The 20,757-nt window shown below is 45.5% G+C and overlaps 1 protein-coding gene across 3 annotated transcripts in view; it reads right to left on the bottom strand.

Annotated features, from left to right (window-relative positions):
- PDGFD (platelet derived growth factor D) overlaps nt 1-20,757 on the bottom strand; it is a 221,024-nt gene that overhangs the window by 63,386 nt on the left and 136,881 nt on the right. For 2 of the 3 annotated variants that reach the window (XM_027051961.2, XM_053204182.1), the window contains exons 2-3: nt 8,786-8,990; nt 5,897-6,077 (exon numbers count right to left, since the gene is read on the bottom strand). In XM_027051961.2, the coding sequence (XP_026907762.1) occupies nt 5,897-6,077; nt 8,786-8,990 (386 nt within the window). The remainder of the gene's footprint in view (nt 1-5,896; nt 6,078-8,785; nt 8,991-20,757) is intronic. The other variant, XM_027051962.2, reaches the window with a different exon arrangement.

Genomic DNA, 20,757 nt, shown 5'->3' with positions numbered 1-20,757 from the left:
TCCCACGGCTTCTCACGGTGCCTCCCGCCATGACACTCTAGCTGTCCATCACTCTCCATCACACTACCCATGTCTATCTTCTTTCCTGCCTTTACCGAACTGCAAGTAATTGTGGTTTGTGAACACGTCCTGACTTCCCTAGTTACTTAGGCATTTATTGCCCGTTTGTGCCCACTACCAGGCGAGGTCCTGAGGGCAGACACACTGCCTTTTTCAGGCTGGATCTCCAGGGCGCTGGACGTAGCTGGGTCTAGCTCACAGTAGGTATTCAATGAACAATCTCACAGCCCCCAAACCTTCAGCAGATCTATTTGAAAGGAAGAAACTGATGGGGAGAGCTGCTGTGTGGTCACCACCCTGACCACGACAGTCCTTTGATCTACACGTAGTCCTGGCTGTGTGGCCAGAGCACCTGTACATGTTCAGGATGTCCAACGATTTCATCTGCGAAAATTAGGACAGCATTTCCACACATTTTACAGAGAAAGTGAAGGCGTCCTTCGCTCTCCAGCTCCTTCTGAGAATTCGGCTCAGGGGAATAGAGTGAACTGCCCACACCCTTACTTTGTTTTTCTGTAACCAACTGGTAAGCCTTAGACTAAACAAAATTAGAATCTGCAAAAGGTGCTACAATTGGGAACCCTATCTTATTCAGTTCCTGGGTTTTATTCCTCCTGTTTGCTCTCCTTCTTTCCCTTCTTCCTTTTCTTTTTCTATTTGGAATAATTACTTAGAAGGCAAAGCCATGCTTCATGCAGAGTTTCAATCTCAATGCAAATCCTAACTTCACTGCTAGAAATTCAAACTAGAGATATGTACTTAAGCAACTGACCTGATAAAATTGCTTTTTTAATTGTTTGTAATAGGTACTAGTGGATTTCAAGTTATGAAATAAACTAGAATTATTTCATAAAAAGAAAGTTTTTGAGTAGCTTTAAAATGACTTCATTTTTTGTTTTTGAATGAAAAAAAAAATGACCCTTACATTAAACACATGTGCGCCGTGCACAAACTCACTCACACCAATAAACGTTTTTAGGTTTGTTACAACGTACAAGAAAATATTTCTACCGTGGACAAAGGAAGTGGATTACGGCCTGAGGTGGGCATGCACGTGCCCACCTACACAGGACAGCTGGGCCGTTTGCGTGGGAATGTCGAGTTCACCTGTCACCCGATGTGTCAACAACACCAGTGACGACGAGAGTAGTCAGAACAGCGGATATTTGAGGAATGAATAAGTTCCAGGCAGAACACTCTACAAAAGTTGTCTAATTTCATCCTCATGACTATTTCATCTCAGGCAGTATGACCACCACTTTACGGATGAACAAACCGTAGTAAAGGGTAGAGCTGAGATTCACACTCATGCCGGGTGCCTTCTGGGAATCCAATGGGAGCCTTGTAATTGGATACCCTTCCAAAGACCTACTTAACAGATTCCTGACATTCCCCAACAAAGTGAGTTGGAGGTGGGAGAGCTTGATTTATTTAGACAACCACGTCTTGCTAACAAGGATTTGATAACATTATCCATTCTGCCTAATTATGCCCTCTGACGTTTACCTCTTCTCCACAGTGGAGTGAAATCAAGGAAAAAAGCCTGAGCAGGAGAGCAAAAACTGAAATCAGGCAGTTCTAACGAATCATATTTTACCTGGAAAGAGTCAACTCAACAAACGGGCTAGCTAGCCGTGTATAAGGCACTGTGTAGAATACACACAGCAAGAAGACCCTTGAATAGTTCATTATGAATGCTGAAAATAAGACAACAGGCTTAAAATGGAGTCACTCATGCTAAGGCCCATGTGACCGAACTGAGACCTACTTATAGTTCTGGTTTCCCCCCAAATGGATTCTTAAAGCAGTCAGTCAGGAATCTCCTCATCAGCTCTAGTGCATAATCTACCTGACAGATCCCTGCTGTCTTCTAAACACAAGTAACTTTGCACTAACTCACTCAGCTTTTTGCCCAGTAGAACTCCCTTGTTCCCGCTCCCTTCTGCGTATATCAGACTTTCTGTTCATATACCTCCTTGCAGCTCCTTCCTGTCGGCTAGCTTGGGGGCTGCCTCATGAGCAAATCATTGAATACAGCCAACGAGACGTCTGAAATTTACTGAGCTGAATTTTTTAAACACCGTTAACTTGGAAGACACATATATACACAACTAGTGACTGTAAAGGTGGGATAATTAGCACCATTATTTATTGACCATTTACTACATCCTAGGCATGGCACGAAGTATTTGGTACCATTTAAAAGCCTCACACCAGTGCCAATTATCATCATTTGATACATGTGACAGGAAAGGGGAAGAGACTTGTTTAATATCAGACCATTGGTAAGTAGGGAAACCTTAGTCGATCCAAAGTGAGCTTTACAGCAAAACTCTGGTCCCATGAGGCTGTGCTCTAGGAGAGACTGAGACAGGTACTGTGAAAAAAAAAAGGTACAAGATGGAATCCCAAGCACATCACACAAAATTGTAACTTGTGAACCACTCGTGACCACAAATAAGTGATCGTGATGTGAACCATGAGTCACTCACACTTTGGTGGAATGAAAACCTAAGCAAAGATGCACATGGGACTGGGTACTGCAAAGATGCGATGAGTACAGATCACATAGATGTGATTCCAGGGCACAGGGCTCCTGTGGTCCCGTGCACCTGCGAGCTGCATCTAGGACAACTCCTTCTGCACCCGGAGAGTCACTGAGGTACCAGTTAGAAGGATGTCCCATGCGAAGCAGACAGGTGAAAAGGTAGAGATGAGAAGGGAGGTGGTCCCGACCTACCCAGAGAGCTAGCTGCCATTTTCGAAGAGGACACTCACTCCTCAGGAACTATTCTCTGCTCAAATTTCCCTAGATCTAGCCTGAAGGTAGGCATGGCAAAAAACAGCTGCCTGTGACCCTTACAAGTTTTGTGGGGCTGCGCAACATTGTAAAAATAGTCGCTCAGATATACTCTGAGAGCGTCTGCTGTGTTTACTCCCTTGTCTCTGTATCAGCTCAAAGGTGGTCAACTTTAGGTTTTAGGCCCAGTCTCTGTAGCATCTGGCTTTAGAAACACTGCCCTTTTTAAAGTCTCTGCAAGTACAATTTAAACACAAATAAAATGATCTTCCCGGAACACCTGGGTGGCTCAGTCAGCGTCCAACTCTAGATTTTGGCTCAGGTCGTAATCTCACAGTTGGTGAATTTTAGCCCCACATTGGACTCTGTGCTGGCAGTGCAGTCTGCTTGGGTTTCTTTCTCTCTCTCTCTCTCTCTCTCTCTCTCTCTCTGTCTCTCTCTCTCTCCCCTCCCCCCTCGCTGCCCCTCTCTGCCCCTCCCCAGAGCATGCTCTCTCTCTCTCTCCAAGTAAATAAATACACTTAAAAAAGTAAAATAAAATGATCTCTCCAATACACCGGTCAAGCCATAGTGACCTTCTATCCTTGTTGAGCAAGAAACAGGCTTTTATCAAAAGCCACACAGATCTTTGGGGCGCCTGGGTGGATTAGTCGGTTAAACGTCCAACTTCAGCTCAGGTCATGATCTACAGTTCCTGAGTTCGAGCCCTGCGTCGGGCTCTGTGCTGACAGCTCAGGGCCTAGAGCCTGCCTCGGATCCTGTCTCTCTCTCTCTCTCTCTCTCTCTCTCTCTCTCTCTCTCTCTCTGCTCCTCCCCTGTTCACGCACGCTCTCTCTCTAAAATAAGTAAACATTAAAAAAAAAAAAAGCCCACCTATCTATAGTCCACACACCCCTGTAGGTGAAGCTCATTCCACCTCTTGGAGTTCAGCCACCAAAGCTCTCTGGCTCTAGTTGATGCTATTTGGTGCCAGATGCCTTGAGAAACCGAAAAGGAGCCTGGATCTGTCCTCAAAAATGCAGACCAAGAGATCAGTAGGGAAATACACCAAAAATTATAAGTATTCTCGCTCCTAAAACCCACAATTAATGTCCTGGCCGGAGGTGAGCGAGTGAGTGACGCCAGTTTCCAGCCAGACTCAGAGGCCACTCAACATGCCGCTTAATGCTGGTCACTCAACGGGTGATGGGCCGGCACCGTGAGCTCGAACACCTCCAAAAAGGACTATTCATTCCCCCCAAATCCATACCTGTGCTGCCTCTTCCATAGAAAAGGAGTTATTTTGGGGCGCCTGGGTGGCGCAGTCGGTTAAGCGTCCGACTTCAGCCGGGTCACGATCTCGCGGTCTGTGAGTTCGAGCCCCACGTCGGGCTCTGGGCTGATGGCTCGGAGCCTGGAGCCTGTTTCCGATTCTGTGTCTCCCTCTCTCTCTGCCCCTCCCCCGTTCATGCTCTGTCCCTCTCTGTCCCAAAAATAAATAAAAAACGTTGAAAAAAAAAAAGAAAAGAAAAGGAGTTATTTTGCCTGAATGACACTGTATGAGAGTTAGGGTGTTTCTAACTGACTTACGGACCGTTCAGTTTACTCGTCAAGTTTCACAGAAAGTCTATCCGTTAGCACTAACACTTCTGGATGTTTTAAGGGAAAAAAAGTCTTTCCCTAAGCCTATCCATCACCATCCCAACATGCCCAGCCTGTGCAGCCCATGAACAGTGGAGAACAGAACAGCACTGAACACATTAAAAGACAGAAACAGAGAAACCAAAGGTTCACCCTTGAGTTTTAACGCTGAGCAGCACTGATGTGTTTGCAGTAACGTAAATCATGCCTGATGGATTATTTTCAAATTAAAATGGGAAGCAGTGTCGCCTCATGCTATTTTTTCATTTATTCTGATGTAGAATTCACTTAGCATTTAATAGCTCACTATTATGCGAAAAAGAAAAAAAAAAACCCACAGGAGGGGAGACAAAACACACAGTGACTCCATCCGTAGCCCTGGGTTCGATTTTGACATCTGTGCTTTGAAGACGGATAAAGACAGACTGAACGGGAATGAAGCGTGCTCATGGGAGAATAAAAGGTCACACGCTACGAACACAAGAAGGGTTCAGGGATAGCCAAGGTCACGGACAGGTAAAATTATGGCAATGTCTCCCTGAGCCGAACTCACAGAACCCGGTACTTTCGCCTTTGTTCACTGTTCTCTTATTACAGCTTTTTAATAGGCTGCCATCCCTACGAGATTATGAGCTCCCAGGGGCTCAAGAACCCTGTCTGTCTTGCTCACCGTGGTATCTACTGCACCTGTCAGAGGCTGACAGTGAGCAGGAACCTTACGGAGTCTTATCAATACCTGACTGAGTAAAGGAGACACCTGATCGCATGTGCCCAACAACGAGAATTGACTACCATGCAGATTTTGACTCAACAAGAGGTTGAGCATTTTCCAACGGTTAGATCCACTTAAACCTGGGAAGGACTGTGGAGGTGTTAAGCAGAGGTGAGACCACGACTAAGCAGGAGTGTAGCCAACACAACAGTGCCACACTCCTGGGTCTACTTGAGGAAGTTCACGAACTTTACGACTCTTGACAACGCTAGGGCTCCATGATCGTGACAGAGACCCCTCCCACGTCTGGGTAATTTCAGCTGACATCGTCCAGACTCTTCTCTGTGGCTGGAATGACACAGACAACTCTTTGAACTAAAGATACTCAACTCTCACATGCCTTTTATTTGGCTCTGCATTTACCTTGCATCAGCTGAACCAGACGTAACACTGCGTTACTAATATCAATCATTTCCCTTTTTCTGTTTACTATGCGTAGACCCAAGGGTTGACCTAATAGATCAAAACAGTGCTCCTTACTCCAGAAAGCTTTCTACCATGTTGGCCGTAGGGCAGTAATGGAGCATCCCACGGAGAATTAACACAGTTCACCCTCACACCACTGCGTTTCATCATAGAAAACGATCTCTGTACTTCGTGAAACCAGTGTCTGCTTTTAATCACAGGGCGGTTAGGATACTTACCACAAAAGAATAATAGATCTTGAATCCAGGTTTAGCCACGAAGTAGTCATCAGACTTGAAAGTAATTTTAATTTGGTTTGTTCTTGATGTTATTCTGGGGGGAGCGTCTTTGTGTCCACACCACCGCCCTCTAATTACGGTACTGGTCTCAGATACATCTTCAACTTCCACAAAATCATACCTAGTTTCAATGTGACAGAAATAAACAAATTTTGATTACAGCACGCTTTGACATTCATCCTTCCCCGGAGAAATTAAAAGTAACATATGTGATTTCTCATGACTACCACCTAACATGAAAATTAAAGCCTACAGAAATTTTTACAGGAAAGCCACTCTTTGGGTTCAGTCTTTCAAATTCAAACGTCAATAATCTGAAAGAACGTTTATGCACACTTAGCCATGAGTATTCCCAAATCAACAGTCATCAAAATGGGCCACTTTCTGAACATCTGGCTTGGAAGGGTTTCCTAGGAAAAGTAATAATTATAATCTGTTGTCCTATTTTTGGAGACCCAGCTTTAATTACATGCGCAAATATTTACTATATAAAGGTTTTCAAACCAATTCCCACTTTTAATTAATTCGCCACATCCAGTGGTCCCTTAAGAAATGATCCGTATCTATACAGCATGTGGAATCAGCATTATGTTACATCATCTCATTACAGAAAATAGATGGTAAAATAAAACAAAAAGCTCTCTTCCCTTTTGGAAACTGTCTTTTGCAAGGATCCTATAATAAACTAGGATGGTTATCAAAGTGAAAAGCATTATGATTTGGGGGAGGGAGGTGCCCTAAGAAATACTGGAGGTATCTGGTTAAACCAGGGTGTGGATGAGGTGACGACCATGGATGGTTCGGCTCTGATGCTGGTCAGAGAAACACAGAATGCCAGGACTGAGGAGGTGGGGAAGGCTTCTTTCAATGTTCCATATAACCTTTCCATCACACAGTAGACTCTCTTCAGGGACACAGTGGACATCTTCCAGGGATCATTGACTTTATTTTCAGGACACCCCAAATCTTGGGACATTCTACTTATGAGCTGAACTATCTGCCCTTCAGTTCCGGCCATCAGTCACTCTGCCTCTCCCCGAATGTCTCTGAATGCTTAAGTCACAACGCAAAGGATGGGCACTCTGGGCGAACAGTGGTCGTAGACTCGACCTGCTTGATATGTTCTTCACAACTGCCCTTGCGGGATCAGCACGAGAAACATGGCGGCTGAATATGGAGAAAGTCCACCAGGAGGCACAGAGCTTTTACTGGGCCGGGCGGGATCGTGTAACGACTGGGCGACTACACTTCGTTGACGGTGATTTATGGGGCCCTTCTGTCCTTTTCCCTCAGTGTCCCTCTGAGCAAAGTAAGAGGTTTACACAAATTCACCGGCTGGGTATCTCTTGGGTGGTGTGTAAATTAATTACTTCATGTTTATGCAGTGCTTGGAAGGTGAGAAGCACTCGCAAAGAATCATTATTCAAGCAATAAAATATTACAATGTAAACATCAAGGAGGCTTGGGAACAGATGGCAGGAAATCAAGCGCATTGCATTTTATATACAATATGTGTAAATCACAGTTACCGCGCAAAGAATGAGTGTACTTGAAACTTCGTTAATACCACCAAAGGTCACTTTCTTGTGGTTTAAATCCATCAGCGTAGTTTTTCCCTGAGACGAAGTCAGTCTGTCTTTTCCTTCTTCCTGTCCCCTTCCCTGCCTCTTACTCCTCTACCTGCCTCCATGAATTTTGAGACACAATTGGATTGGCTGAAAGGTCCAGAAAGGAAACTACCCTTAGTGTCTTCATTTTCAAGGCATGGGTGCTGACACAGCTCCCATCTACCCGGATCAAAACCTCACCTCATCATGGAGACCTGGCTTCCCTTTCATGCCATCACCCCTGAACAGTCCTCAAAAAAAACATTTTCTTTTTCCCTGCACCAACTCTTTCTCCAGCACAGAAAATGAGTTCTCCCTTTCAAGGGTGACAAGACACAAGACCCGCTGGAGTGTGTCCTCTCTGTAACGTGAGCCGGCTCTTGGGGCACGTATTTGTGTCCGCTTTCTGGCATACATTACCCTCTGTGGTCCTAGAAAGTAACAGGCACTGCTGTTAATCTGGAAGAAACAGCCACACAACAAAAGCTGTCAGCATAATCAACAGGCGACAAAGGACAGCCAAATTTGAGGCACCGTGCCTCTTCTTATTCAGAGGAAAATAAACCTGCTGAAAGGATCTGGCATTGCAGAACCCGTGCGTGCGGGAAGCACAGAAAGGAAACAAAGCCCTCCCGTCCCCTACATGCTAACTCAGTGACTGCGACGCTGTGAGCAGGCAATTCGCAGAACAGCCAGGGCGCTCTCCGATACATAGGCTTAGAAGGGACAAGATGATGATCGAGCAGACCCAGAAAAGGACGGCAAACGGACCATCTGAGGGGGGGTGATGTTTCTTTCTTCTCTGAGGCCCAGATTTCAGGGTAAGGCCCTGACATGGTCCTCACCATCACCACCTTCCAGTGCGCGGGCCACAATGGCCAGGGTCAGTTCCCGGAGCCCTACAGGGGCTCCTTACACGCTCCTTACAGCCACGTGACGTGGCTGCGGGTATCGTGGGATGCTGGATGCATCTATGTGCTCCCAAAGGCTGCTCGAGGCCCGGCCAACACAGGGGCCCTTCCCCAGCAGCCCGGTGGCCTGGCTCTGACGGGTGCGTACCTGGGGTTCTGCGACCGGGCCCTCTGCAGACAAAGCCTGTGCCCCCTGTATTTTGTCCGCTCGGATCCGGGCGGGTCCCCAAAGGAAAGCACGATGCGAGGTTTTACATCCATCGTTTCTTCCCCTTGGATGTGACCCCCGACCTGCGTTTCTCCCCACTCACCTGCAGATATCATTTTCCGCCTCCTCTAATCCGAACTGACTGTCAAAGGCCAGCTGTATTCTTGTTTTCTCCTGGGAACGGAGGCGCCACGTCAGAAGCAGGTTCCTGGGGTAGCTGTTGGGGAAGCGAGGGCTCTGCACATGGCCGTTTCCTGTCACCTGGATGGTCTCGTCTCTTCGGTACAAGTCTGTGAGGTGATTGCTGTCTGTTAGTAGTCACAAACTTGTAGAAATTAGTATGTTGTTCCAATTACGAGAAAACAAAAAAACACACAACAAAAAAAAACACAGCAGTTGAAAACATCACATTTCAAAGCACGTCGCGATTTCGTCTAACAACCTGAGACCAAGCGGCCGCTTTCTGGTTCTTTCTACGCAGAACGGACAGACTCCTTCTCTTACCCCCAGTCCCCTGAGTCCTCACAAGTCTGCACTTGCTGGCGATATTTTGTGATTGGAGACCTCTTTTAACATAGTTTTCGACGAGGCACATGAAGTCACCTCAGAACTCAGGTTCATTTAGATCGACATTAAAATGAGAAAATAATTTCAAATAGTTCATTAACCCTTCCATTTTTCCCTAGGACACAAAAAGCCCCCCAAAAAGCAAAACAACAACTTTCTGTTTTTCTCTACCCTTACAGCATTGATACTATAGCTTCAGCAATGAGCGCAGGTAGAACTCCAGAAATACCACTGAACAAATGACCGAGGGAGTGAAAAATATGAAAGGATCCAATGGTGCTTAATGACTGCTCATTTTTAAAAATTTTTTTAATGTTTATTTATTTTTGAGAGACAGAGAAAGAGTGTGAGCAGGCAAGGGACAGAGAGAGAGGGAGACACAGAATCGGAAGCAGGCTCCAGGCTCTGAGCCGTCAGCACAGAGCCTGACGCGGGGCTCGAACTCATGAGCCGTGACATCATGGCCTGAGCCGAAGTCAGACGCTTAACCAACCGCCACCCAGGTGCCCCTAATAACTACTCATTTTTTATTCAAATGACATTTTCCAGTGGTTTCTGTATCACAAAAATCATTAGTTCTTTGCCTTAGTTTTCGGTGACTTATGGGCCCAATTCTTGTATTTTCCACGTGTGTCGTATGATGAAGAACTTGTGTGGTCTTTATGCTGGGTTCTTGACCGGGAAATCCTACCCACTTAGAACTTCCCAGGTGACTGAAGGGTCTTTGTTATTCACCGTGGGCCCTGGGGCCACATCTGCGTTTACACTAATGAGGCAATTAACTGTGCCCCCTCCCCGACGGTTTCCGGAAGTGGGCTGGCTATACAGTAAGACCAACCCAACCGTGTGTTGAAAGGCAGAGGGTTTGGAGCCCTGACATCAGCCTGACCTCACAACCTCCCTGGAGGAAAGGAGCACTGTAGATGGAGTCTGGTCCCATCAGCAGTCATCCTCCCAGTCCCACCTGCACAATGAAACCCAGGGAAAAGTCTGGTCCTGGAAGCTTGAGTAAACCTCCCGGCTGTTGGTGCACATGCACTTGCTGGGGAGGGCGCTTCGTGCTTGGGACCCCCCCCCCGCCCCCCCGCCGCCAGCCCCCAGATCTCACCCTGTGTGTCCTCACTGGGCTGGTCCTGAAATGCACTCTTTACAATAAAACTTAGCAGTAAAACTGTCATTGTAACTCTAGTGCCTTCGTGAGTTCTACGAGTTGTTCTACCAAATCATCAAACTTGACGGGTGTACGGGGGACCCTGAATTGATAGCCTGTTGGTTATGGCACCCCAAAATCTGCAGCTGGCGTCTGAAGTGCAGGGGGTACGAGCCGTGCCCATAAGCTGTGAACTCTGACCTAAGGCTGGGAGACCTGTGTCAGCCTGACAGCCGAGGCGGGTCCGTGTCTACATCCTTCCCACACGCAGAGTTCTTCGCACTTTGGATTCTGGCTGTGCGGACCCTGCCGGTGCTGCATCCAACCACAGTTCATTTGTGCTTGCCCGCAGAGCGTTTACTCGAGGCCTGTCATTCAGCGAGCCGGGCCAGGGAGGCTTACGTTGCTGCTGGAAGCCACGGGAAGGCTGGGATGCGGCTGGAGGCTCCCCACGTACCAGAGGGAGGAGGAGGACACAGCCCGCGAGATGCAGAAGCGTCTTGCATGGGAACTGCAGACTTGAACCCAGGATGCGAGAGCACAGCTCTGTGCCCCCTCCGGTGAGCCCAGCCACACGCCCTCCCCGGGAACGACAAACACTCTTCCTGGCTGGCCTTCCCCTCTTCTCTTCCCTTCACCTGACACTGCAAATGTAGCCATGAAAATTGCCTGTCTGCTCAACTGTCATCTGGGGCTTGTAGGAAATGGGGGAGGGCTGTTTGCGAGGAAGAGAAATGTCAACCATCCACCAGTCAATCAACAGTCAGTCACCGAGCACAGGATCTAAACATGATGTTTTGCGGTGTTTTCAACACTTGCATTACTAGAGATTTACCGTCATAATCCGTGCCGTGTTTCCTGCAGTAGTATTATTTGCTTAATAGTTCTCTTAGTATTTTTACTTTTTAAGGTCGTTTACTTATTTTGAGAGAGAGCAAGAGGAGCAGAGACAAAGGGAGAGAGAGAATCCCAAGCAGGCTCAGAGTGTCAGCGTGGAGCCCGACGCAGGGCTTGAACTCACAAACCGTGAGATTTGAAGCCGAAGTCGGCTGCTGAACTGACTGAGCCACCCAGGCGTCCCAGGAGATGCTTATTCCACTTTTAAGAAAGCAGTGGTGGGGTGCAGTTTCCGTCTGATACCGTTTGGTTAAGACAAACTGGTTTCCAGTATTACAAATTTACCACAGACCTATACTGCACTGTATTGAACTATATCAACCTGAAAAAAAAATTTTTTTTATCAAGTTTCCTGATTTATTTTCCCTTAAAAATCAAAATCCTGGGGCGCCTGGGTGGCTCAGTCAGTTAAGCGTCTGACTTCAGCTCAGGTCATGATCTCACAGTTTGTGAGTTCAAACCCCGTGTCGGGCTCTGTGACAACAGCTCAGAGCCTGGAGCCTGCTTCAGATTCTATGTCCCCTCTCTTTCTGCCCTCCCCTGCTCATGCTGTCTCTCTCAAAAATAAACATTAAAAATTTTTTATAAAATTAAAATCCTGCCAAAATATACATATACACACACATGAATGACAGTGACCCCATTTATACTGCTCACTTCGGGCCAGACATTGTTGAAGCTCTTTGCATGTAAACTGTTTACAAATAGGACACTGTATGCATGTGCGAGCGTTTGTAACAACTCTGCGACGTGGCTATCACTGCCATTCTACAGATGAAGATTCTGAGGCACAGAGAGGTCAAGGAATTTCTTAAAGTCACAGAGCAGGTAAAGGATGGAGTCAGAGCACTAACCCGGGCTCTCCGGCCCCAGACCTGATGCTTTTAACCACGCTTCCTTAGTCTTAAATTTGGTAGACGCAGTTTTAGACTCTTTGCTATCTGTAATCTGCTCTGACTTGTGAATCGCACTGTTTACATATAGTGTATAACTTCATGCCGACTCAGGGCTCTTTTTAGCAGAAGAGTTATAATGAATTACAGTACAGACCCAACATACCGGGTTTACCCCGAGTTACCACCAAGTCTTATAGATGAAGTCACCCTTCTGAATGAGAGCATTTACTGTGGTGTGCAATCATGCTAACATTGATGGGGCAATTATTACGCGCCACGCACCCCAGTAAGCATATGATAGTCACTCAATCTTGCAACAACCCTATGATATTAGTAAATATCCCCCACGTGACCGGGGAAGTTCAGAGCATGTGAGAAACTTGTTAGCTCCGGGCACAGAACTAGTGGTGAATCACAATTTGACCCTAGGCATTGACTTTTCAGAGCACACACCTTTAACCAGAGCGTGGTGGGAGCTGTTGAGCCACAAAAATATGAAACACATCACTTTTCATAGACAACAGTTTCCATGCAAGTTTATATGGCAAGAATGTAACTTCTTATTTTATATTCTCACACAGAAGGAAGTTTACATCCTCATAAACTCTGAGTTATGCATTTCATCTTTTTTTTAAAACCAATTAAAATGGAAAAAAACCCACGCCAAATGTTGTATTTGTTGATTCTGTCCCCAACCCTTTAAACAAACTCAACTCCTCCAACCGAGTGTCAAAGGAGCTCATGAAAAGTCACTGCAGGCCTCATCACTTCTGTCTGGGATTCACCTAGAACAGCCAAGTGGGGTTCCCAAATCAGACTCATTAACATCACCTGGGAGCTTGTTAGAAATGCACATGATTGGGCCCTACCCAGACCTACTGAGGCAGCAAAGCTGGGGGTAGAGACCAGCACTATTTGTTGTAATGGCCCTCCAGGTGATGCAAACTCTCCCTAGTTGGAGAACCACTCACCTTGACGACCATCTCACATGGTCTACTACTTTGCTTCTTATTCTTGACTTTCCTGGTTCCTGCACCTCCTTGCTATGACTCCACACCTCAACTTCAGTTTTCCATCTGACCTCACCAGCTGCTGACCTGTTTGGGACGTGCTTTCCTGTCTTTGACCTCGGAGCCTCCTCCACCTCATCATTTCTGGTCCACAGGCGCCTACCCACCGACTCTGCGGGTCAACCCCTGACCTAGGTTTCTCCATTTCATGGAATCGAGTCGCCTACCTACCGACTCTGCGGGTCAACCCCGGACCTAGCTTTCTCCACTTCATGGAATTGAGTCGCCTACACGCTGACTCTGCGGGTCAACCCCCGACCTAGCTTTCTCCATTTCATGGAATCGAGTCGCCTATCCACTGACTCTGCGGGTCAACCCCCGACCTAGCTTTCTCCATTTCATGGAATCGAGTCACCTACCCACCAACTCTGCGGGTCAACCCCGGACCTAGCTTTCTCCATTTCATGGAATCGAGTCGCCTACCCACCGACTCTGTGGGTCAAACCCTGACCTAGCTTTCTCCATTTCATGGAATCGAGTCACCTACCCACCGACTCTGTGGGTCAACCCCCGACCTAGCTTTCTCCATTTCATGGAATCGAGTCCTTCCTGGTCCCAACAGAGATACATGGTGATCCATAACGTAATGTTTAAGAACAGATGAAATCATGAATAATGCTAATGCTTTTATTTCTTGTCAGGTCGTAATGTTATCTATGACAACCTAAAATGCAGAGGCCAAATGCTCAGTGGCTACATAAGGATGAAAATGCTTGATCAACGATTCCATCGGAACACAACGGTAGAATTACAGACTGCACCTGGTGCTCACACAAATTCAGCACAACAGTCCAGGCCTACCCGTTTGCCCCACTGTCCCAGTCCAGGAGCCAGAGGCACGACTGATGTCCCAAACTCTATTCTGCAGCCAAGAGGCAAAAACAAAGAACGGTCACTGAGTCAGGAAAGTCCTAACTTGCAAAGGGATATATTACAAAACTTCATTTGTAAAATGCCTGCTCTGTAATTATGCACTAGATCACAGAAATGGCGCTGGCCCAGACTATAGCTGAATGATATACAAACGAAGAAGTCCCACTTCCAATGCTAAACAACCACAACGAGGCTACTTGATTTTTGCAGGGAGCAACAGTGGTTGTAAGAATCCAATTTTGTAAGTCCATCATAAATATAAGTTTATGTAACAAAAAAGGAGGCAGTAAATATCATTGCTCTCATTCTGCTTTTTCTTTTAAATTTAATTTTGCTTTGTGACTTCAACAGGTAATGAAACCAGCAGCGAGAAGTTAAAGTGATTTGCTGCAGAGGCCCGTGTGTGTAAGAGTGGACTTCAGTCCAACCCCACGGTCGGTGTTCTCACCCTGGTGGCTTTCCCACCATGACAAACTCCAGGATTCCACACACCATGTCCTCTTTGTGGCTCCTCGTTCTTAAACTCATACTTCAGGGTCTATGTAATGTGGCACTCAAGACTCACTTCGGGTCCAAGTGACGTGACCACTTTCTTTCAAGAGGATGCACCTGCCAGTGGTCTGACCATGACTAAGTAGTCAAGGGCGAGGCAGAGATGGGGAAATGGAATCTCAAGTCCAAAATCTCCAATGGGATAGGCACTTCTGTCTGATCATAATTTTATACACAGTTGTACCTTGTCATCTAAAATAAGAGTACAAGTGGGTAACCCTAACGAGTTGTTCCAACACACATTTAGAACAAACTTTATTTCTTTTTTTTTCTTATTTTAATGTTTATTTATTTATTTTGAGAGACAGAGAGAGAAAGGGTGAGCAAGGGAGGGGGAGAGAGAGGCGGAGAGACAGAATCCCAAGCAGGCCCATGTGGGGCTCGATCTCACACACTGTGAGGTCATGACCTGAGCTGAAATCCAGAGTCAGGCCCTAACCGACTGACCACCCAGGCACCCGGAAAATTTTTATTTCTTATATACTAGAAAAGTATTCCAGGCACCTAAGTAGCCCCTTCACACATCAATCTGTGCTGAACACATTATGGAAGAGTTTAAGTAAATCTTTTAATGCGGGAACAATGTACTCTGTGTTTAGCCCTTTTTAAAGCTAAGTGAGGCTGGTTAGGTACAGGAGACAAAAACTGAAGATACTGAAAGGTGCTTTATAATTTCTTTGAAGGTCTCGTAGGAGAGTAGAAAGAAAAAATCATACGCAGAATGCTACATTCCTTGAGGAAAAGGAATGCCAGTGCCTGCTAGTGTGGGCAAGGGAAGACTCTCAAAATATATCTGAGGGGTGTGTGGGGGGCTCAGTCGGTTAAGTGTCCAGCTCTTGATTTCAGCTCAGGTCATGATCTCACGGTTCGTGGGATTGAGCCCACTGTCGGCTCCGTGCTGACAGTGCGAACGGAGCTTGCTTGGGATTCTCTCTCTCCCTCTCTCTGTCCCTCTCCGGCTCATGCTGTCTCTGTCTCTCTCAAAATAAATACGTAACCTTAAAAAATGTAAAACATGTATCCGTTACATCCACACACGGATGGACGTTTCTGCACAAAATGCGTATTCGGACTTCTTAAAAACTGAAGGGTATCTCGAAGTAAGACAACACATAAAAGGGAGCTTTATCAGAAATAAAGCAGAAAAATGTATTTCTAAGATGTCCATTTTGATGTAGCCAGTGGGCCTGACATTGTGGGGGCTACATTGTGGGGAGAGCTCCACCGAAAGGTCCTTCCTCCTATTCTGTACTATTTCCATCAAAATCTGTGCCACCGTGTTGACTATGCAAGCAGGCTGTACCACGCTGAAAAAGCCAGGGACCAAGAAAAAGAAGGACAACACTGGGAGAAAAAAAAGCAGGAGAATCTGCTGTTGCGTGTGGGGGCCACGCTCAGATCTACCTGACAACCTGCAGAGTCGGGTGACTGATGTAAGCGTGGAATTTAGAGCAGTGAGCTCAGCTCTGCCTAATGTGTTAAGATCGGGATTACCACAATTATCTTCGCATTCTCCCTCAGTGGCTAACAACACAGTATAGAAAGATAGAAAGACATCCTAGAATGCAAAATAGTACCTTCATTAGCAAGAGGCAGTGCGGTGCACGTTGAAGACGCAAACAAGAAAGAGGGAGAGGTGGAGAGTACGGAAGAGTGTAGGGCACGGAGTCCCTAATTCTAAAACAAGTAGGTCGATGTGTAGGACAGACCCTAAGACACACAATGGGGATGAAGTGGAATTTAATTAGGAGACAATTTATGCAAAACCATCTAACTTCAAAAGCACAGGGCTGTGGTGCTAAAGGTGTAAGTTAGACTTCATTAGGAACGTTAGTTTAAAAATCAGCATGAGAGCATTCTTAACATCTCTCCCCTCCGTGTTTCCTAAGGCACCGAAGCGTGCCATCACTGAACTAACGCCTTGCCAGGTGTCTTGGTGGGGCCATGCTCACGAAGGAGACTCGGGCACACCTGTCCTGTGTTCCTGGTGAGCACGAGGCCCCCCCAGACCCCCAATCAGCTCTCCAACAAGTCACCTGTGCTCACTCTGCTTTTAAGCAACTCGGGCACAAAGCAGATTAAACGTCACCCATTTATTTATTTTCAATTCTCCAGCAGAGATTTTTCTAGGAACTCCAGCCGTAATACAAAACCTTTCTAATTACGAAAGGTTCGGGGAGGAGGGAGTTGGTTGTCTGCCAGTTCGGCATCTTTTTTTTTTTTTTTTTTTTTTTTAATTACAGTTCCTTTTGGCATGCGCCAAAGTGTTAATGTTTTGTAAACAAACTTCCTCAGAGTAACAATTTGGAGAGTGTTTCTGGAGACTAACCTCACTTGATAATTCCCTGAGCTCAAAATTGTTCTTCTTGAAGAATCTGAGTCGAGCAACATAGGAAAATACAAAGTACCGTGAATTCTTTTTTGCACGTTTGCCAGAAACCGTCACCAGGAGTGCGGCGATGGCCAAAGTACCATGTGAGAGTGATTATTCCTCACCTCACGAGATCTTTTAACACACGAGGTTTTGTTGGGTCATTACACAATGGTGAGCGATTTCGGTAGCCTCTTGGAGCCACAGGCCACATGTTCCAAGACCCCCGTGGATGCCTGGAACCACAGATCGTATTGAACCCTATCTACACTGTTTTCTCTAAACATGCATACCTCTGATAAAGCCTCCTTTCTAATTAGACACAGTGAAAGATCAACACCAGATACTAATGAAACAAAACAATTATAACAAGATACTGTGACAAAACTTAATGAATGTGGGCGTTCTCTCTCTCTCCCTCAAAATGTCTTATTCTGTACTCACGCTTCTCATGATGATGTGAGGTGATAAAACGCAGCGAGGTAAATGACACAGGCTTGTGATAAAGCATGAGGTTACTCCTGACCTTTCAACTTTACATCAGAACTTTACAACTTTACATCACCTGCTTCCTGACCACAGGTGACCCGGGGTCACCGAAATCGTGGAAAGTGAGATGGCAAGTAAGGGGCGGGGGATTACTCTATACTCTTTCCTGCAAAATGGCCTCTACTTTATAGGTATATTATAGAAGTGATTGTAAAATTATAATCAAATGAAAATTATTTTTGGTCTAGATTTAGAAAATTAAAGTCAGTGAAATTAAAGATTGCCCTAAAACAGCCATACTGTATTCTATCACATTGGGATAATTCATATTAAAGGGGCACCTGGGCGGCTCAGTCGGTTAAGCGTCCGACTTCGGCTCAGGTCATGATCTCACGGGTTCGTGCCTTCGAGCCCCGCGTCGGGCTCTTTGCTGACAGCTCAGTGCCTGGAGCCTGCTTCGGATTCTCTGTCTCCCTCTCTCTCTGCCCCTCCCCTCCTCATGCTTTGTCTCTCTCTCTCTCTCTCTCTCTCTTTCTCAAAAATAAGCATTAAAAAACTAATAATAAATAAAAATTAAAACAGGATAATTCACATTAATTATTTCCCCAGTAATTCTTTTCTTCTACTGTAGACCTTTGTTTTCTGATGTTGTTGACACGTGAAGGATGTGAAGAGAAATGAATAATACCACTCAGAACTGTGGTAGGTGGGGATGGGCACCGCTGAGTGGCATGACAAAAAGCAATACAGAATCAGAGAACTTTTCACTTATCCTAATGTGAACCTAGAAAACAAGACAATCGTAACGACAAAAATTATCTGCTTTAATCACTGGCAACACAGCTCAGAGACATAGAAAGATAACAGACGAAACAGAAAGGAAAGTCATACCCAGGAAAAAGTAGTTTTAGCCTTTTCTCTAGGAAACACTAATTATATGAAAAATCGTATCCTTACATCGTCAGGAAGACTGAAGTATGCACTCTGAGTATGCACAGAGAGTAAGAAGTTTCTGAAGTTATTTTACAGGGTAAGTTTCAGGAGGAAGCAGTCAGTCCAACAAAACCAGCGCGGAATCTGAACAGGGGGGAACAAAGACAATGATTCTGAAAAAGCCCAGAGATTAAAAACGCGATTCATGTGACAAAGAGAAAGCATTTTCCTAATCACATGTGACTAAAGATTCATCAAATCCAAGAAGAAAACTGGGAGCTAATATAAGGATCCTTATGATTTGTGCTCTGTATATACCTATGTCTATGTTTGATATGTGCATTAATCACCTCCCATGTAATACACACGAAGACGTTACATAGATCTATAATTATGCTTATGTGTTTATTAAGCTGCATGGCCTTGGTGCTGTTTACAGATTGAGTCACTTTTCAATACCAAAAAAACACTTTTTTTGCATATTAATGTTTCTTTCTTCCTTTTTTTTTTTTTTTTGAGAGAGAGAGAGGAAGCAAATGAGCAAGGGACAGAGAGAGGGAGAGAGAAAGAGAGAGAGGGAGAAATGGGGCTCGCCCAAAGTGGGGCTCAAGTTCACCCGATGTGGGACTCGAACTCATGAACCATGAGATCATGACCCGAGCCAAAGGCAGATGCTTAAATGACTGAGCCACCCAGGTGCCCCTCAAATATTAATATTTCAAAATAGGGAAATAGTGTAGGACGGTCCAACTGTTAGGAAATGGAGCAGGTTGGGACAGAGTTTTGTGTAAGTTTAGTCATGCTTAAGAGAGAACTATCCACCTTACTTCAAATTCATATATTTTCAGGTGCAGCACCATTTATGGATGAAGTATAATTTACATTTGGATATCTAACTGTCACTTCAAATGTCTTTATAAAGTTTGCATTAAAACGGAGCTCTAAAATTAAAGGGTTTTTATGCATACAAATGAGTGTGGAAAAAGAAATGAAAAATATACATACAATAAAAAGCAGAGAAATGATAGCTCATCCATATTCTCTTGTAAAGAAAGAATCAAGCAGTTTACAGGACCAAAGCTGAGAAGATATATACAAGTACATAAAGCTAAATTTTGACCTGTCACTGGGCCTTAAGAAAATAAATTCCCTCCCTACCTCAGACAATAAAATTAAAGGCAGTAGAAATTACTATATATCTCAGAATAGGTCAAAGAATTGTCAAAGCTATGACATATTAATGCAAATAATTCATACATTGTGATGGTGATAAACATCTATCTGTCAAAAGCTGATAGCTTTCAAGAGAATCGTTTGCTCTAGAGATCAGTAACTCACAGGGGCCAAAAATCAGAGGACAATTAATTAAGCAGGAAATGCACACGGATTCCCAGCATTCCTCAATCTTTCTGGAAATTCTTGAGACCTGGGGGTGCCTGGGTGGCTCAGTTAGTTGAGCGTCCGACTTCAGCTCAGGCCATGACCTCACAGTTCTTGGGTTCGAGCCCCGCGTCGGGCTCTGTGCTGACAGCTCGGAGCCTGGAGCCTGCTTCGGATTCTGTGTCTCCCTCTCTCTCTCTGCCCTTCCCCCGCTCATGCTCTGTCTCTCTCACAAAAATTAATAAACGTTAAAAAAATTCTGAGTCCAAAAGTGCTAAGCTAAGCAAATCAGGAAAACACACACACACACACACACACACACACACACACACACACACACACTGGTTACAAGAAAGGTCACTGGCTCTCCGTCTCAATACTGAAGGACAGAAATAACTTTGAAGACTTTTGAGACGCAATTGAGAAAAGGCGTGAACTTGGGACTTCCATGGGGATAATGCACCAAAAGAGGTTATACTTTTATGGATCGATTCATGCTATTACCATTTTGTTAAAACAAGCTTTGTTTCAAAGCGGATGTGTTTTCCCCACAGAAGCTCCTGCTATGAAGCCACGTTGGGTTTTACAGCGGGTGGAGCTTAGGAGTGGAGCCAGCCTTCTGTTTCTCATCCAATCTCATGCAAACAAGTCTCACCAGTACCTTTACCGGAGCTGGTGGGCCTCCTCCAGATTCTTCCCTCATCCCATGCACACTCAGGAAAGGTTAGACTGCGCCAGCCAAAGTCTCACTGGTTTTAATAAAAGGTTATTTCTTGCTCATACTACACACCCATCAACTTTGGGCTGGTGGGGGGGGGCCTGCTTCCTGTTTTCTCACTCAGGGGCCCCAGCTAATGAGGCATCACGATTGTAATATTAACAGTCACAGCAGGGGGA

This window comes from Acinonyx jubatus, chromosome D1, assembly GCF_027475565.1.
Source record: "Acinonyx jubatus isolate Ajub_Pintada_27869175 chromosome D1, VMU_Ajub_asm_v1.0, whole genome shotgun sequence".
In the NCBI taxonomy this organism is placed as follows: domain Eukaryota; kingdom Metazoa; phylum Chordata; class Mammalia; order Carnivora; family Felidae; genus Acinonyx; species Acinonyx jubatus.
This window is presented reverse-complemented; position numbering and strand designations above follow the sequence as displayed.